The sequence below is a fragment of the Oncorhynchus mykiss genome, chromosome 8, assembly GCF_057628025.1.
Source record: "Oncorhynchus mykiss isolate SJ-2025 chromosome 8, ASM5762802v1, whole genome shotgun sequence".
In the NCBI taxonomy this organism is placed as follows: Eukaryota; Metazoa; Chordata; class Actinopteri; order Salmoniformes; family Salmonidae; genus Oncorhynchus; species Oncorhynchus mykiss.
In genome coordinates, this window is record NC_143029.1 from 70,350,001 (window position 1) to 70,369,535 (window position 19,535).

A 19,535-nucleotide genomic window follows, 5' to 3' on the forward strand; every position below is an offset into this window, starting at 1 on the left:
TGATTATGGATCACATGATGATAATTCATGACAATCATTGCATTGGAGAGAGAACCACATAACCACACCAGTGTTTCCCCTATATTCATTTAACAATGGCGGGCCGCTGCTGCTAAATTGTGACCAGCTCTTCTGAAGAAACATGATGTATTTGGTAAAACATTTCAGGGTCGACTTAAACGACTAAAACCAGATATAAAGTATGAAAAAATTATAATAGAGCTATATACCGTAGTTTTATAAGTTATTATTTGGGTATGATTATTATTAACATAATAAATGTTCCTTTTGTTCCATAAAGATTATTTTTTATATCCAAAATACCTCCATTTGGTTGGCGCGTTATGTTCAGAAATCCACAGGCTCGAGTGGTCACGATGGGGCAGACGAAAATTCCAAATAGCATCCGTAAGGTTCGTAGAAACATGTCAAACGTTTTTTATAATCAAACCTCAAAGGTTTTTTTCACAATATATAATCGATAATATTTCACCTGGACTGTAGCTTCTTCAATAGGAGAGAGAGAGAAAATGTCTGCTCCATTCTGTTGGCACATGCAAAAGCTGCTGGCACCCAGCCATCCAATGATGAGATGTTATCTTTCTTACTCATTTTTCAAAATAAAAGCCTGAAACTATGTCTAAAGACTGTTCACACCATGTGGAAGCCATAGGAAAATGATTCTGGTTGATATCCATTTAAATGGAGAAAAGGCAGGCAATGGAACAGAGAGCTTTCAGGAAAAACAGCACTTCCGGGTTGGATTTTCCTCAGGTTTTCGCCTGCAATATCAGTTCTGTTATACTCACAGACAATATTTTGACAGTTTTGGAAACTTTAGAGTGTTTTCTATCCTAATATGACAATTATATGCATATTCTAGATTCTTGGCCTGAGAAATAGGCAGTTTCATTTGGGTACTCTTTTCATCCAAGCATCAAAATGCTGCCCCCTACACTCAACAGGTTAAACTTCACTAAACTTTTTAGAGTGTTCCCTGTTAGTTAACACAATCAACGTTTCACTTTACTGTGGCAATGGTGATCGAATCAACTCAATATTAGCCACTTTCAATGGAACATATCGAAACAAAACAAACTATGCAAGCGATTTTGTTGTAGGCAGAATGCTTTGGAGTAGGATTCTATTGCATTGACACGCACCACACAGCTCTTACTCTACAGAGATCGTGCGGCATAACCAATCAGAGCTGCAGGAGGCCTATCTGCAAATAGATCATACAGTGCCTTGCGAAAGTATTCGGCCCCCTTGAACTTTGCGACCTTTTGCCACATTTCAGGCTTCAAACGTAAAGATATAAAACTGTATTTTTTTGTGAAGAATCAACAACAAGTGGGACACAATCATGAAGTGGAACGACATTTATTGGATATTTCAAACTTTTTTAACAAATCAAAAACTGAAAAATTGGCCGTGCAAAATTATTCAGCCCCCTTAAGTTAATACTTTGTAGCGCCACCTTTTGCTGCGATTACAGCTGTAAGTCGCTTGGGGTATGTCTCTATCAGTTTTGCACATCGAGAGACTGACATTTTTTCCCATTCCTCCTTGCAAAACAGCTCGAGCTCAGTGAGGTTGGATGGAGAGCATTTGTGAACAGCAGTTTTCAGTTCTTTCCACAGATTCTCGATTGGATTCAGGTCCGGACTTTGACTTGGCCATTCTAACACCTGGATATGTTTATTTTTGAACCATTCCATTGTAGATTTTGCTTTATGTTTTGGATCATTGTCTTGTTGGAAGACAAATCTCCGTCCCAGTCTCAGGTCTTTCGCAGACTCCATCAGGTTTTCTTCCAGAATGGTCCTATATTTGGCTCCATCCAACTTCCCATCAATTTTAACCATCTTCCCTGTTCCTGCTGAAGAAAAGCAGGCCCAAACCATGATGCTGCCACCACCATGTTTGACAGTGGGGATGGTGCGTTCAGGTTGATGAGCTATGTTGCTTTTACGCCAAACATAACGTTTTGCATTGTTGCCAAAAAGTTCAATTTTGGTTTCATCTGACCAGAGCACCTTCTTCCACATGTTTGGTGTGTCTCCCAGGTGGCTTGTGGCAAACTTTAAACAACACTTTTTTTATGGATATCTTTAAGAAATGGCTTTCTTCTTGCCACTCTTCCATAAAGGCCAGATTTGTGCAATATACGACTGATTGTTGTCCTATGGACAGAGTCTCCCACCTCAGCTGTAGATCTCTGCAGTTCATCCAGAGTGATCATGGGCCTCTTGGCTGCATCTCTGATCAGTCTTCTCCTTGTATGAGCTGAAATTTTAGAGGGACGGCCAGGTCTTGGTAGATTTGCAGTGGTCTGATACTCCTTCCATTTCAATATTATCGCTTGCACAGTGCTCCTTGGGATGTTTAAAGCTTGGGAAATCTTTTTGTATCCAAATCCGGCTTTAAACTTCTTCACAACAGTATCTCGGACCTGCCTGGTGTGTTCCTTGTTCTTCATGATGCTCTCTGCGCTTTTGACGGACCTCTGAGACTATCACAGTGCAGGTGCATTTATACGGAGACTTGATTACACACAGGTGGATTGTATTTATCATCATTAGTCATTTAGGTCAACATTGGATCATTCAGAGATCCTCACTGAACTTATGGAGAGAGTTTGCTGCACTGAAAGTAAAGGGGCTGAATAATTTTGCACGCCCAATTTTTCAGTTTTTGATTTGTTAAAAAAGTTTGAAATATCCAATAAATGTCGTTCCACTTCATGATTGTGTCCCACTTGTTGTTGATTCTTCACAAAAAAATACAGTTTTATATCTTTATGTTTGAAGCCTGAAATGTGGCAAAGGGTCGCAAAGTTCAATAGGGGCCGAATACTTTCGCAAGGCACTGTATATGGACCTGTGCCATTTACTTTGACCTGGACAGTGTTTACAGCAGGAGAAGCATTTGTTTTGAGATCAAAGCGAGAGCTACATGTAGCCACATGTGCACATTTTGTTCATATCCTTTGGTAGTTAGTGAGTCATTACCCCAGTTATATATCATTTGTAGTCATCAATAGGGGAGGGATTGCTTCCTACAAGAGCACAAAACGTGTACATTTCTAGACATCTTTCAAAAGCAAGTCAGATAAAAAGCTTTTGTATGTCTTAAAGGGGCAATGTTGAATTTTGAGACGCTTAAATAAGCTAAATAGCCAATAGGCAGAGGGTAGCATCATTTGTCTGATTCTCTGTAATAATGGTATGGGAATAATTATGCATTTTATTTTGTGTTTTCTTGCATTCAACATCACCACCATTTTCAGTCACCTCTTTGTCAATTGTTTTTGATGATAGGACACTCTGGTATGCCTAGATTATGATTAAATAGCTACAGTAGCCTACATGGCAACTGTTAAAACTGTAACTTAAAGTGGGTACAGCCTCAGTGTTCACAGTAAACACCCGCTGGAAGTTGCAGAGAATTTTCTCAATGTTCGAGTTTGCGCTCAGCAGACCTGCAATTTGCTCAGTGATGAGAAAAATTAGAGGGAACATTGATTACTACCATAATCATCCAGGCCAAATTAACAACTGTCCATACAATCACATAGAAAACAACACAAACATCTAGGGTCAATCAGAGTCTTCTAAAATGGCCATGATTACCCATGATGGTCTTCCTATTTCTATTTAAAAGCTACCGTGGCCAAGCCCCTTGTTTATCTGGCCTGGACAAGTGTACATTTCTCTTTAAATGAGCGACACGTGTGACTAATGGTGTCATTAAAATCACATACCTGCAGGAGTCACTATGGTAAATGAGCATCAGCGCCCTAACAATGCTGTTTTCAAAACTCTCACTAAATCATCCCCTGTATAAGTTTAATTTGAAACCACAAAACACTGCTGCTGCTGCTGTTGGCCCACTGCACTCACACCAATTTGACATAACTGTAAAAATGTGTGTTTAATCTGGAGGCTTATAAAAGAATGCACTCGCCTTTTATGTGATGTTTCAGAGAGGTGCTTTTGAAATGGGCTGCTTGTGCAGCTAATTTGTTCTGTATATGACTGGAGGAAAAGACTATGTCTTTTCAGATGGTGTCTTTGTTGAACAAAGAGACTCATTGTGATGTACTTAAGAGGCATTCATTAACAATAAGAGTCCACAATGTATGAAGATCAGACCTAAAAATTGGAGAGAGAGCGAGAGAGAGAGCGAGAGAGAGAGCGAGAGAGAGAGCGACACAGAGAGTTTAAATGTGAGAGTCTGTGCACTCTAGCCAATTAACACCATTCCAGCTAGTGAGAGAGAAAGACTTTCACAGGTTATGACCATTGAACTGAACAGAAACACATAATCCAGGACTGAGAATGAGGCTAGAAATACAAACACGGCCATTTGAGCCTTGTTTCTCCTCATATCCCTGTTCTCTCTCTCAATTACACACTTGATTACATAACCACATCACACGGCCTCCCTCATCTACAGAACATTGACTGAATGGCAGGATCTTTGAAGCTGAAAGACAGATGCTCCCTGTTCTCTGAATCACCACTAGGGGTGCACTGCAATGCACTCCCCTCTGGTTGGATGACAAAGATACAGCCATAAACATCGCCGCTACCGCCACAAGGAAGCTGATTGAAATCAGTCTTTATGAGGAGCTATTCTGCATCTGTTGTGTGTGGCGCCGCTACTCACTGACCGCGTTGAGTATATGATTGTGCTCCCCTTCAAATTGACACATTACGTTTTAATTAGCGAGCATCCATCCCAGTCTCCCGGAACACCTGCTACAATTTAGGGAACAAATCATCTGTGAATGCTCCGGCACGGCTAATAAGAGGAAGGAATTAGATGCAGGGGCGGAATTGGAATTGGAACATTCCACATTCCACAATGCTACCCGAAGTCACAAATAATCAAGAAACATAAGAGAGAGAGAGGATAGGGTGGAAAGGAGAGAGGATGTGTGCAGAGGTGTTGGACGTACCTGTTGGCTCTGGCCTATAGGGGGCGTTAATCTCACTTGGGTCTGCCATTGCTGCTGATTGGTCTCGTCCCTGGCCACGATCACTAGGGGCACCGCCCGGAGGGTGGACACGGTGAATGGCCTGAGGGCGTAGACCACCCCGTCAGCCTCTATACGGAAGTCGGACGGGTTACTGCACTCGAACTGCACCAGTCCACCTTGGCCGCAGTTCACAAACTTCACTGTAAGAGAGAGAGGGAGAGAAGAGACAGAACATGAGATTGAAGCTGAGGCAACCAGGGAGAGAGACAGAAAGACAGTGAGTAGACACTCAGACAGACAGACGGACATCCAGATAGACAGGGACCCTCCTCCCACACCACTCCCAGACTGTGTGGTATAGTCCACAAAGCCTCCAATTCCTCCTAAAACTCATACATAATGTATTTCAAGCTGTGCCCCAAAAGTATTGTTTAAAACTGTTGCAGTAGAAAGAGAGAAGGAGAAACTGAGTGAAAAAAAATAAAAATAAAGAAAGCAAAAGGGAAATGATAAACCCCTGAAGGGCACTTGCTGAATCAAAACGAATATATCTAAAATACCAAAACATTGTTTTTTAAACTGATGTGCCAATTAGACTGTGGCTAAATGAACTGTTGTGTCTGGGTAAATAGAAGCACCAGATTAAATAAATAAGAGAGGAATCATTTACATAGGATCCAGACTTTTTTCTTATTGCTTTTAGCTCAAGACGTTGCATGCCAGCTTCTACCCAATAACAAACATGGATGCTTTGCCGTGGTCGGCTAGCAATCCTGACTCTCAGGGAGTGAGAAGTGTGTGATGTTTATTTCATCAGTGTGTACACATACATATACACACAGCTGCAGTGACACACACACACACACACACACACACACACACACACACACACACACACACACACACACACACACACACACACACACACACACACACACACACACACACACACAGCTCCATGGAGCTCTAGTACACAGTCCCAGAGCACTTCAGTGGCAGTGGTCTAACATTGGTTCATGTTTCAGGTGAGTGACAGTGCATCTCAAACACCACACCTACACACACACACACACTTCTACACGTTTAAACACATAAACAGACGTCTATGCAAACACACACACACACACACACACACACACACACACACACACACACACACACACACACACACACAGAACAGAAAAACAGCCAGCATACAGATAATACTGAAACTCCTCCAAGCTAAAGTGATCAGATGTAAAGATATATCATTTCTGTGTCGGCTGCACCAATGCCATTTTAAATTATTAAACCAGACGGCAAATGACTTAACAAAAGCCTTGAAGAAGGACATCTAATCTCCCATTCTTGTATTACCTTGAGGACAGACAGAGAGCTGCGATTTCAGTGGGTCTTTACACTGGGAGCACAGCAGTGGGAGAGAGCACATCACATGTGGGCCTGTGGAGGGAGGGAGATTGAGCCCTGACTCTGAACAAGAATGAAGGTTTAACCCCTGGCCCTATTGACGTGGTGCTGATCAGAGATGTTGGAATGTGAAAAGCAAAATAGGAGCTACAATTCTTTGGTGCACGCACGCAGAAATAGAATTCACCACCTACTAATAACAACATTTCAGTGACAGAAAGAATTAACACTGTCTTGCTAGTTAAACTAAAGAGAAAGTATTTCGTGTTCACTTGCATCCGGCTCTCAAAATAATACACAACATGTAACAGATACTTTCTACAGTGGCTTGCGAAAGTATTCACCCCCCTTGGCATTTTTCATATTCTGTTGCCTTACAACCTGGAATTGAAATAGATTTTTGGGGGGTTTGTAATATTTGATTTACACAACATGCTTACCACTTTATAGATGCAAAATATTTTTTTATTATTGTGAAACAAACAAGAAATAAGACAAAAAAACAGAAAACTGGAGCGTACATAACTATTCACCCCCCAAAGTCAATACTTTGTAGAGCCACCTTTTGCAGTAATTACAGCTGCAAGTCTCTTGAGGTATGACTCTATAAGCTTGGCACATCTGCCCACTGGGATTTTTGCCCATTCTTCAAGTCAAACTGCTCCAGCTCCTTTAAGTTGGATGGGTTCCACTGGTGTACAGCAATCTTTAAGTCACACCACAGATTCTCAATTGGATTGAGGTCTGGGCTTTGACTAGGCCATTCCAAGACATTTAAATGTTTCCCCTTAAACCACTCGAGTGTTGCTTTAGCAGTATGCTTGGGGTCATTGTCCTGCTGGAAGGTGAACCTCCATCCCAGTCTCAAATCTCTGGAAGACTAAAACAGGTTTCCCTCAAGAATTTCCCTGTATTTAGCGGCATCCATCATTCCTTCAATTCTGACCAGTTTCCCAGTCCTTGCCGATGAAAGGCATCCCGACAGCATGTTGCCACCACCATGCTTCACTGTGGGGATTGTGTTCTCGGGGTGATGAGAGGTGTTGGGAGTCTCCCACATGCCTTTTGGTGAACACCAAATTGTTTGCTTATTTTTTCTTTAAGCAATGGCTTTTTTTCTGGCCACTTCCATAAAGCCCAGCTCTATGGAGTGTACGGCTTAAAGTGGTCCTATGGACAGATTCTCTAATCTCCACTGTGGAGCTTTGCAGCTCCTTCAGGGTTATCTTTGGTCTCTTTTTTGCCTCTCTGATTAATGCACTCCTTGCCTGGTCTGTGAGTTTTGGTGGGCGGCCCTCTCTTGGCAGGTTTGTTGTGGTGCCATATTCTTTCCATTTTTTAATAATGGATTTAATGGTGCTCCGTGGGATGTTCCATTTTTTTTTTATAACCAAACCCTGATATGTACTTCTCCACAACTTTGTCCCTGACTTGTTTGGAGAGCTCCTTCATGGTGTGGCTTGCTTGGTGATGCCCCTTGCTTAATGGTGTTGAAGACTCTGGGGCCTTTCAGAACAGGTGTATATACTGAGATCATTTGACAGATAATGTGACATTTAGATTGCACACAGATGGACTTTATTTAGGGGGATGAATACTTTTTCAAGGCACTGTATTCTGTAACATAAAGCACAATGGCTAAACCACCACAGCAGGTGACGGAGCCATTTTCCCAATGCAAAGTATTGTGAAATTGTGAAAATGGGCAAAGCGTAAAGAGAGGGGAAAAACATTCCATTGATTATACTGTTGACTTTCACAGCGGACACAAAGTGATCCAGTGAAGTGTACCTTACTGAATGAACCACCATGTCCACACAAAAAGGGGTCTGAAATAGAGGCACGTTCTATATATTAAAAACATGTATAACAGAAGAGAGTAGAGAGACACCTAGAGACAGATAGAGAAGAGAGAAAATAATGAGGGTTCTAATCAATGAATACTGTACAAGCACTGAGCTTTGTTGGTTGAAAATACAACACTGAACTAAAATGTATTCAGAGGGTTCTCAACAAGATTAATGAAAATACAATCCTGCTTTACTTCATCACGTTCGTAGAGAGGGAGGGAGAAACTGTTGAAAGGGCCCTGGATGCAACCCTTTACACTGTGCTACAGTTAATGCATCGCATCTGCAAAACAAAGCCATGACAGTGCACTGATCTGCTGTACCTGAGGAATTGCCATTCATCTAAATATTGATGAAAAGCACACAAAGGTGTCTCAGAGAGTGGCTCGGCATTGTGGGGGAAAAAAGCAAAGTGAACACTATGAAATTAAGATATACAAGAATCAACAAAGGAGTATCTATCCTATGCCTATATGCTGGAACACACCAAGTGCCTATATATTGACCATCTGCACACTGCTCAGAGCAACCTCATCAAATTCGTTTTTTTCTGTCTGTTTGAACCTGGCAAGCCAACTTCAGAGCGCGATGTGACCTTGGTTAGCTGACGTTGTTTCCTTCCAGCCTTAAGGCAATCACCTCCACAGCACTAGTCCGTCTGATGCTCAGACACATACAGAATACAGAGAGAAGTGTCAGAACGGCTCAGCTCACAATGACAGCTTCTACTGGGTGAATGAGACTTAAGAGACAACATATCGTTGAAGGGAGAGGTGGCACAATCTACTTCACACACTCTTCTTAAATTAGGTATATTGATTGGTTGGCTAAAGTGCTTTGTGCTTTGCTTATTAACCTATAAGATCAAATAAATACATTTGATTTGATTTGATCAAAGAGATGCTAGATCCAATGAACGTTTTGCTCTAAATCACCCCAAAACCATGTACTGTACACATTCTATATGAATGCACCTGGATGGAACATATGCAGATTTGTGGAGTGAGCACACAGTTTGAGAGAGAGAGAGAGAGAGAGAGAGAGAGAGAGAGAGAGAGAGCGAGAGAGAGAGAGAGAATGAGAGAATGACTGGGTGGGTGGGATTGGCCTCTTTATATTGCTTCATCTTAATTAGCATTTATGGGGCTGCTCTAGCTGCTGAGCCTAGCTCAAATATGTTTTTTTTCAGGTGAAGGATAAATACAAACAAGGCTGCAATGTTGTTCCCTGTGTGAGGGTAGACAGTGTGTGTGTGTGTGTGTGTGTGTGTGTGTGTGTGTGTGTGTGTGTGTGTGTGTGTTCTCTCGTGGACAGACTACATAAACATAAATGGTACCGTAGATCTGTCATGAAACAATGGAATGCGTGAGATAATGAGCACCATTAGGTCTTGGATTTCGGAAGGAGATAGGACAGTTGGTGCAGATGGGACAGTTGCAAAGAGAGAAGGTAGAGCTTTTCTTTCCAATTCCAATCCTCGTTGTCTCTCTTCTCTTAACACGCAAAGACCCAGAACTTAATTGAGCATCTGACCAATTACGCGAGACTTTAGTTCTGTGTTAACTGATATTAGTGTGTATGTAATACCCTGGGTTAGCCTACACTCGACTGCAGTGGTTTCCTTGTGAGTCTTTGTAGCACCGAGGTCTGTTGTTTGGCTGCTGAGCCGAGCTCCTGTTCCCTAGCTCAGTCTGAGATCTGGCCATGTGAACGCCTCTGGGAGGCCCTTCAGCAATCAGGCGCCATGGCAATCGCTGTGCAAATTCCCAGCAGGCAGCACAAATTCCAATAATAATGAATGGGGATGTCCAGCGTGTGTCTATTCATTTATCATGGCCAGCTCCCCAACCCCCATCCCCCAGCCCCCAAGCTCCCATAGCCCAAAGGAGACCAGAGCAGCATTTACTGTACTAACCCTGGATGTTCCAGTTTATCTACAGTATATCTAGATTTATTAGCTCCCGGAGGTATAACGAAACTGAAAGAGATCCTTGCTGCCACCACCACCACCTCGGCATATCAGACATGTCGTCATGGTCAGGGAGATAAAGGCCTTTGGTTTGGACAGAAATGCCGATGCAGCAGAGAGAGGGGTATATACTGCCGCTGCTGCTACTGCTGCTGCTGGGGGGGAAGAAAGCGGGCCAGTCAGCAGAAAGGCCAGTCCAACTAATGCCCCACGCCGGGGCCCAAAATTACCTCCGACTCAACGAGCCCATTCACAGGCTTATAGAAACCCTCGTAGCTGACTAACAACACAAAAACCACAGCTAACCTTCCCAATGTGTCACTCTTTTGTCTGTCTCCATCACGTGCTGCTGCTTATAGAGAGGCACAAATACAGAGAGCAGATAGAGAGAGAACAGAGAGAGAGAGAGAGCGAGAGAGAGAGAAAGAGAGAGAGAGAGAAAGAAAGAGAGAGGGATACAACATTTGGTTAATTTGCAGTGTTCTCGAAGAACGTCACAAGGACCAGTCGTTGAAAAAAAAATCTCAATCTGATGCAGCATATCTCACAGTGGGAACACATAAAGAGGCTGTCCGTGGTAGCCTAACGTCGAGAGAGTACATCAAATGTTCCAGCCTATACCTTTTTATTCCTGTCTGCAAATCCAAATCCAGTAAGCTAGTAAAAAGCTCAAGGTCCCTGTAATGAGCTGTAAATGTGACAAGGCTGAAGCACCACGTCATGTGGTTCGTCCTGATATTTCCATCATTCATCTCCAGCTGGTGATGTCACTGACAGGTGTGAAATACTCAGCATAGGTGTTTCATCAGTCACCTAACAGAAATGCAGACCCCGGCGAATGCTCCAGAGGCAATTCCATCGGGCAAATGCCTGGACGCCACTGACTAAATGCATTATTCACGAACACAGTTCACCAAATCTAGTTCATGCTCCATCGCTGGCCCTAGCTGACTGCATTGGGGATGAGAAAATGCAATACAGGAAATAGGATCGAAATTAGCTGTGCCTGTGCTCGGTAGAACGTACATGCAAGAGGACATTGATTACGAGATGGTCGCTAAACTGTAGCTGATCCACGTCGCACTTCAGTGTCTTAATTCAAGTTAAAGTGCTAAGAAAGTCACTCTGCCATTGGAAAATATAACAGGGGCTAAATTAATTAATGGCAATTCATGTGACACAAAATGTAATGTGAAATTAGGACTGTATACGATATACACCGAACATATAAAACATTAGGAACACCTTCCTAATATTGTCTGGATGTCCTTATGGTCGTGGATAATTCTTGATAAAAACGGAAAATTGTTGAGAATGAAAAACCCAGCAGCGTTGCAGTTCTTGACACACTTAAACTGTTGCGCCTGGCGCCTACTACCATAACTCGTTCAAAGGCACTTAAATCTTTTGTCTTGCCCATTCACCCTCTGAATGGCACACATATCCAATCCATGTCTCAATTGTCTCAAGGCTTAAAAATCCTTCTTTATCCTGCATCCTCCCCTTTATCTACACGGATTGAAGTGGATTCAACAAGTGACATCAATAAGGGATCATATCTTTCACCTGGATTCAGCTGGTCAGTCTATATCATGGAAAGTGTATTTCCTGATTGCACCTCGTCTTTTCTACTATGGCGTAATACCCTTCACAATATTTAATCCTATAATTAGCCAATTATTATATACATTCAAACGGAACACCATACTAATGCTTTTAAAGTATCATAGCTGGATACTACCCATAATTATGCATGTCTGTGTACTTCATTCACATGTAGGTGGTGTTTAAGCTTTTACTATGAATACATTTTCTAGAGCCTCAAGGGTAATTAGCAAACAACTTCCATTTTAGCTGGTAAGCCTCTTTAGCTTAGTTTTTTCTCAAACTCTTTTTACCATCTTATTAAGAATCTAAAACCCATTTATTGTGAGGGAGATGAGGCTTGAGCAGCAATAACCCTGTGTTCAGTAGAATGAAACTCTTGAGAGAAAGTAAACAGTTTACAGTTGATGTCTGGATGGTAGGATGATGAGGTTGGGCTTTGCCAGACTTCAGCCTTGCTTGAAGGGATTTTACTAATGCAGAGCACTTCAAACACCATGGAGAGCCATGTGTTTAAGGCTCTGACTAAAATATGTACAGGATTCACATGAAAGAAACATGGGTAATGTCAACTTTCTCCAATAATGTCTTTCTGCAAAATAAACATGTGAAGAGGGAAAAGGCTATGAAGTCACATGGGCTACGCTATAGGCTGCAGCCTTACATTCTTATGGTGACCAACACCCACGACAATTATGTGTTATTGCAGAAGACATAGTCCCCTCCTGAAACAGAGGCTTCAATTAAAGGATGAAAACACACTATCAAATTGCATTGATACCACCTTTCTTTATTATGCTCACCCACACTGGCACAAACACACACAAAGAAACACAACCAGCACAAGCAGCATCATCATAGCAGCGAGCAGCAATATCCTATGCAGGTCCCTTTTAATCTCAGATCGACTGACCCATGGGCTCTCTGGATATGCTAAACAGACCCCCCTTCCCCCGTCCTGTCCCGAGGGAATAAAACTAGCCTTCTTCCATAAATGAGATTCTCTCCTGTTCTCCTTTCTCTTTACACTTAACATTTCTCTCACATCAGCATATGACCATTTACTCTCTTGGGGGCTAGCGGACCTGTCTGACAGTCGTTGTATTGGGAGGACAATAACAAGGTAAGATGATCGACTGCCTGCCAGTGGCCAACATCCACCTCCATTTACTTCACCGAGAGGGAGATGCATCTAGCTTCTCTGTATCTGACCCATTAAGGTACAAAGGCCCTGTGTTGTTCTGGCTAACCTGCAGAAATTAGTCTTAGCTAGCTATATCTCCTCTGGGTTACAGTATCGTCATCATAATATGAAGGGGTTGTATTGTCATTGTGAAGACTGAAGCGAATCAAAGGGTTGTTAGCTGTTGTGTTCGAACTGCTGTTTTCTACAGCTAGCATGTCAAAATTAGCCTTAGTCTTCTCCTTGTTGGGCTACATCATCATATGAGAACCTATTTTATGAAGGCTAAAGAGCTTTTGAAGAGCGTTTAGTCACGGAATGAAATGCTGCATGTTAGCTGATGCTAGACGAGGAAAGTTCTGACTGGTCTAAACGGGTCACTTTGAAAGACTCACGGAGATACCACATATTTAGGAGTCCATCAGTCTTTGTTGGGTAAATTCGATTATTCTAGTGTGTGTTTTCTGGTGCCACATCGTCTCGCGCCTAGCGTCTCGCTGGATTACTGTGTCATTGGAGCCAACAGCTGATAACGGCTAAGCTACATCCTTCTATACTAATCAGCAACATAGCTACTGGGATTTGGGTTCTGCGAGCGGAGCGATCAGAACGGCCGCTTGATACAGCGGTTCAGGCTTTAGGATGATATTAAACTGACCACATTATTAACAGGATGTCAAGTAGCTCCCTACAGCTCTTTATGAAGACATTAGCATGGCTAGCTAGTAGCTAACTCAATGCTAATACATACAGGTTCATGGAGAATATCAGATAAATACGACAATATTACACTTGTTTTAACTGCTAGGGAGCTAACACTTCTTACCACTGTCTTTCATTGTGCTTAGAAGTGTCCTGAGTTTCTTCTGACCACTTGAAAGGGTCAGATCACGCATTGAAGGAATAATACCCACTTCTTTGAAGGAGATCACCAGTAGCATACCACAACCGCTAGCATGTTTCACATCTCCTTCGCTCTCTCTGAGATCAAAGCGAGATAATAAAAACCTATTTCTTTGAACAATTAAAATTGTAGTTTTAACTGTAAACGATTCTGGGGCTAACAGAGGGGCCAATGTGTGTGTCCATATAAAACCACTGTAACCTCTCCTCCTCCCGTTGGAATCTATCTGACTGTAGCTGCTTAGAACCCATTGCCCAGAACCCTTCGGACAACATTAAATCAATGTTATTAGAAATAAAACTGTTTAACTTTGTGTCTTTAACAGCCGTTCTTTAGCACCCCCTCCCATAAAGGTCATCCAGTTTTAATTGCTCTCTACCCTTGTTCAATTTTTAACTGCTGAACATTGCTCACTTTGTCCAATCTGCAGGCTAATGCCTTCCATGAGAGAGGGATGGAGGGAGTGAGGGAAGGAAGGAAAGAAGAGGAGGGCAAGGAAAAGCAATCTATGTGAGGATAGATCCCAGAGGGGCGGATCCGAAGATGCCTTTTCAAAATCAGATTATGAATAATAAGCCACTGTCCGTGTCCACATTCATTGGGCCTTACTGCAGCAGCTAGTATAACCAAGGTTATTTCCCAGTGACCATATAGTGAAGGGAAACACATTTGTCCAACGTCCCACAGCTTTCTGCATCCCTTTCAGCTGGGCTACAGTCCTGTTAAAGCGCCATTACTTCTGAGGCACTGAGAATTTGACACAGGTCAGCCCTGGAATGGAAGGCTGGGAAGAATTCAGGAAATACTGTGCCATCAATGGAAAAGAACAATATACAATATAAATACAATTTCGCTAAAGCTAATAAATGTGAAATGAACTTTAGATTCACCGTCAACATAAAATGATGTTATTATTTCACTCACAAAACATACTGAAACAAACAGACACCCACACAAACAAAAATAGAGCCAACAGTCTCACTCTCACATATAGACACACAGCACCACTGACATCCAATTTTCTAAAACATGGAAGGAAGTGAAAAGCTTTTACCCTTAACTCTGCACTGAAATAACTGAAATCACCTTTTGAAAACCACTCTGGTACAATATAAGGGCCATTACTGAGTCCACTCAGATGGAGTAACACGGTAAAAAAAAAAAAAAAACTATAAACATGGTAAAAGCAGTTCAAACAGGTCCTATACCTGTATAAGACCTTACTTTAATATACCAGTACTCTAACTGCACTCAGAACATGGGGCTCTCATATAAAACCTTGAAAGAAGAAGGCCAGCCATCAACCTTGCCATCATCAGCTGATCAGTTAAAACCCTGGTGAGGAAGGCATGGTCCGGGGCTAGAAATGGAGCCAGGCAGAGAGAGGGAACATATTTCTGTTGGCTGCATTACTGGATCACGAGGGGGCTGGCCACTAAAGTGCCTGAGTGCAACCTGTAATGGGGCATTAGCCGGGGCTTTTGATCTGAAACCCAGGACTTCAAAGCTATTCATTTTATCCCCTTGATCATTTGTCAGAATGCCTCTGTCACAAAAAATGCTGTGGCCGAGAGAAAACAATGACTGCTGAGGTCTCCAATGTGGGCATGTTTTAATTGGTGCTCATACGTTTTTTTAATCATCACTCCAGTCAATCAAAAAGGGGGCTGTCGCCAGGTTGTTTCTCACAGCAGGGTATGACTGGGAGTTGTAGTTTCCAACAGGCCAATATTCTTCATAGTTTAGCGCAGAACACGTGGTAATTAACTACAATGACCATAATCCATTGCATGCCTACTTGTGCAGTCAGTAGTTATTTTACACGTGCTATGGAAAAGAGACAGAAGAATGCGCAATTGAGGGATAGAGAGTAGTTGCTTCGTGAGGGATCTCTACCAGAAAATGCATGATCTAAGTCACGTGTCAAACTCCTTCCACAGAGTGCCGAGTGTTTGCAGGTTTTTGCTCCTTCCTTGTACTTGTTTGATGAATTAAGGTCTCTAATTAGTAAAGAAGTCCCTTCACCTGGTTGTCTAGGTCTTAATTGAAAGGAAAAAACAAAAACCTGCAGACACTAGATCCTCCACGAGTTTGACCTCCCTAATCTAAGTATCTAGCAGTCATAAAAGTATGCCTTTACATTGAAGAACTAGAAATAGTGATTTTGTCAGACATTATAGGCAACATGAGATGATTACTTGGAATGAAATAATAAAGTCATCAAATAAAAACAATGTACTATACCCAACAACTTAAATATTTGCTTAATGTAAAGTAATGTGATTAAATGATGGTCAATAAGTAATAAGCAGTAATGGGCAGTGACTATCGTCATGGGATGGCATTCAACCCACATAATGAATAGTGCATTTGTGACTCGTTTCAGGAAGAATAACATATGTCGCGCGTCACTACTTCACAGGATAGCCATTCGAACGTAAACTTTTTGAGAATCAAAACGTGTTTTGGGGCAGAAATGCCTAATGTAACATGTGAACTTTCATGTGCCTTAATAACAAACTTGTATGCCATCTGTAAATACAATTGTTAAATTACGAGCCTAGTTGGTTTAGAAAGAAAAAGCCAGCAACCTTCCCACTAGCCATGATTGGCTGAAATAATGAGTGGGCTAGAAATACCTAGAGATGAGTTCAGATTGGTCTGCCATGTAGCACGCTTCAGTCCATAATATGAGCTGGTCAGTAAGTGAAGGTAATCCTTTCTAACAGTGCTTTTTTATATAGATATCACATAGTAGAACTGCATAAGTGTTGCTCTCCACTTTCTGGAGGACTGAGTTTTGAAATCAGTGGTTGCAAATCAAATTTGGGCGTTTGATTGCAAATATGCAGACGGGGCCAAAAAGACAACACACAGAAGGCTGTTGTAAAACACCTGTCTCCGGATTACCTCTTCAAACTAAGGGCAACCATGGCATCCGTAACAGAGAGGGAGAAGCGTCCACCCATGTATACAGGTAAGATAATCTAGGTAGCTACATTTTCAGATATTACACGTTTCTAATTTTGTCAGAACTTTGTTTTCATTTCAAGTTAAAGTGTACTGTTAGCTAGCTAGCTAACGTTAGCTGGCTGGCTAGCTAGCTAATGTTACATGTATGATCTGTGTAGTAAGAGCCTAATTGTTAGCTACCTAACATTGAACCTGGTTGGTTAGCTACCTGCAGATTCATGCAGGGTAGTAACGTTATGATTACGTTGGGATTACGGTTCATTGTTTAGCTAGCTATCTGCATGTCCAAACAAAATACTCCACTATGCAAGTAACTATTTCAATAGAATGTTTATGATGTCACTTCGACAACTGTCGATAGATGTAGATGGCAAATTCGCTCTGGCTATCTACTGTCACGCCCTGATCTGTTTCACCTGTCGTTGTGCTTGTCTCCACCCCCCTCCAGGTGTTGCCCATCTTCCCCATTATCCCCTGTGTACCGTCCTCCTGGTTTTTGACCCTTGCCTGTCCTGACCCTGTACCCGCCCGCCTGACAACTCTGCCCGTCCCTGACCCTGAGCCTGCCTGCCGTCCTGTACCTTTGCTCCACCTCTGGATTACTGAACTCTGCCTGTCCCTGAGCCTGCCTGCCGTCCTGCACCTTTGCTCCAACTCTAACTCCAACCCTGCCTGCCTTGACCTGTCGTTTGCCTGCCCCTGGTGTTACAATAAGCATTGTTGCTTCGACACGGTCTGCATCTGGGTCTTACCGTATCCTGATAGTACGAACTGGCCATGACTGACCCAGCAGACCCGGTCCAGCTGCAGGACGCCATCTCCCCCCAAGGAGCCGCCATCGTGAGGCACGAGGAACTGCTTTGTGGCTTTATAATGTTGGCTGAACGCCATGACCAGGCATTGAACAGTTTGCTGGAGCAATTCCGTGGGTTGTCTCAGAGGCAGCCTACCACGGTGGTAACCCTGCAGCTCCTCAGCGACTCAGCTGCTAGCAGTGCCGTCTTATTTGCCACTCCACCTTCTTGGGAGCCTCATTTACCCCCAGCAGGAACGCTTCAATGGAAAGTCGAGCACCTGTTGGGTGATTCTAGCTCAGTGTGCCCTCATTTTTGAGCTTCAGCCTCCTCCTTCCTCTCGGAAGGCTCCAAAGCAGTCTATCTCATCATGCTGATGTCTGTGAGGGCTCTCACCTGGACTACTGCTGTATGAGAACAGCAGCCGGCCATATGCGTTAGTCTGGAGGGGTTTGTGGAAGAGGTGAAGAAGGTTTTTTTCGCAACGTTCTCCGGGAAAGAAGCTACCCGGGAGCTAATCCAGCTTCGGCAAGACCCCTGCAGTGTGGCTGAATATGCTGTGGGTTTCCGCACATTGGAGAGTGCTTGGAACCAGGAAGCACTGTTCGATATGTTCCTGCACGGTGTCTCTGAGGAGGTCAAGGACGAGCTTGCTGCTCGGGAGTTACCTATGGTACTCAATTCCCTCATCGCTTTGACTACCCATATAGATGGACGACTTCGGGAATGACAGAGGGAGAGGAAATTATATTTCGCTCACACGTCCAGGGATTCCACCTTGCCTCCGAGTCAATCCTGGAAGGCCCCGACGATCCCGTTGTCGAGAGAACCCGAGGCCTCCCGACCTGCCCCGAGAGTCGCCGGAGTCGGCTGAGTCACGCTTCCCGAGCCTATGCAACTAGGTAGAGCTGGGCTGTCGCCAGCGGAACGGCAATACAGGATCAACACGAAGAGTTGTCTGTATTGCAGGACTCGTGGTCATTTTGTGTCCTCTTGTCCTTTGAACCTGTTTGGGCTAGGGGGCAGCATTTTCACATTTGTATGAAAAGCGTGTCCAGAGTAAACTGCCTGCTACTCAGTCCCAGTTGCTAATATATGCATATTATTAGTAGGTCTGGATAGAGAACACTCTGAAGTTTCTAAAACTGTTTGAATGATGCCTGTGAGTCTAACAGCACTCATATGGCAGGTGAAAACCTGAGAAAAATCCAACCAGGAAGTGGGAAATCTGAGGTTTGTAGTTTTTCAACTTGGCCTATCGAATACACAGTGTCTGTGGGGTCATTTTTCACTTCCTCAGTCTCCCACTAGATGTCAATAGTCTTTAGAACCTTGTTTGATGCTTCTACTGTGAAGTGGGGCCGAATGAGAGGGGAATGAGTCAGAGGTCTGGCAGAGAGCCACGAGCTCGTGACGCGCATTCATGTGAAAGGTACCTCTCGCTCCATTGCTTTTCTACAGACAAAGGAATTCTCCGGTTGGAACATTTTTGAAGATTTATGATAAAAACATTCTAAAGATTGATTCTATACTTCGTTTGACATGTTTCTACGAGCTGTAATATCCTCAGATAATAGCATTGTTTGCTTTCGCCGAAAAGCCTTTTTGAAATCTGACATGTTGGCTTGATTCACAACACGTGTAGCTTTAATTTGGTATCATACATGTGTGATTTCATGAAATTTTGATTTGACTGCAATATTGCCCTTCTCTCCCTCCACTATATAAGCCCTTGACCAAAATGTAACCTTCTGTTCCGAGTACGCGAGACCTGCAGGCAGACTCTGCGTAGTAAAATATTACTAGGTCTTTAAGAGTTTATTCGGAAGATAACAGCTCTATAAACACTATTTTGTGGTGCCC

At 42.9% G+C, this 19,535-nt stretch overlaps 1 protein-coding gene across 1 annotated transcript in view; it reads right to left on the bottom strand.

Annotated features, from left to right (window-relative positions):
• Positions 1-19,535, bottom strand: part of LOC110530422 (cadherin-2) — a 102,187-nt gene that overhangs the window by 30,966 nt on the left and 51,686 nt on the right. The window contains exon 3 of the mRNA XM_021613477.3: positions 4,967-5,187. Within this exon, the coding sequence (XP_021469152.2) occupies positions 4,967-5,187 (221 nt within the window). The remainder of the gene's footprint in view (positions 1-4,966; positions 5,188-19,535) is intronic.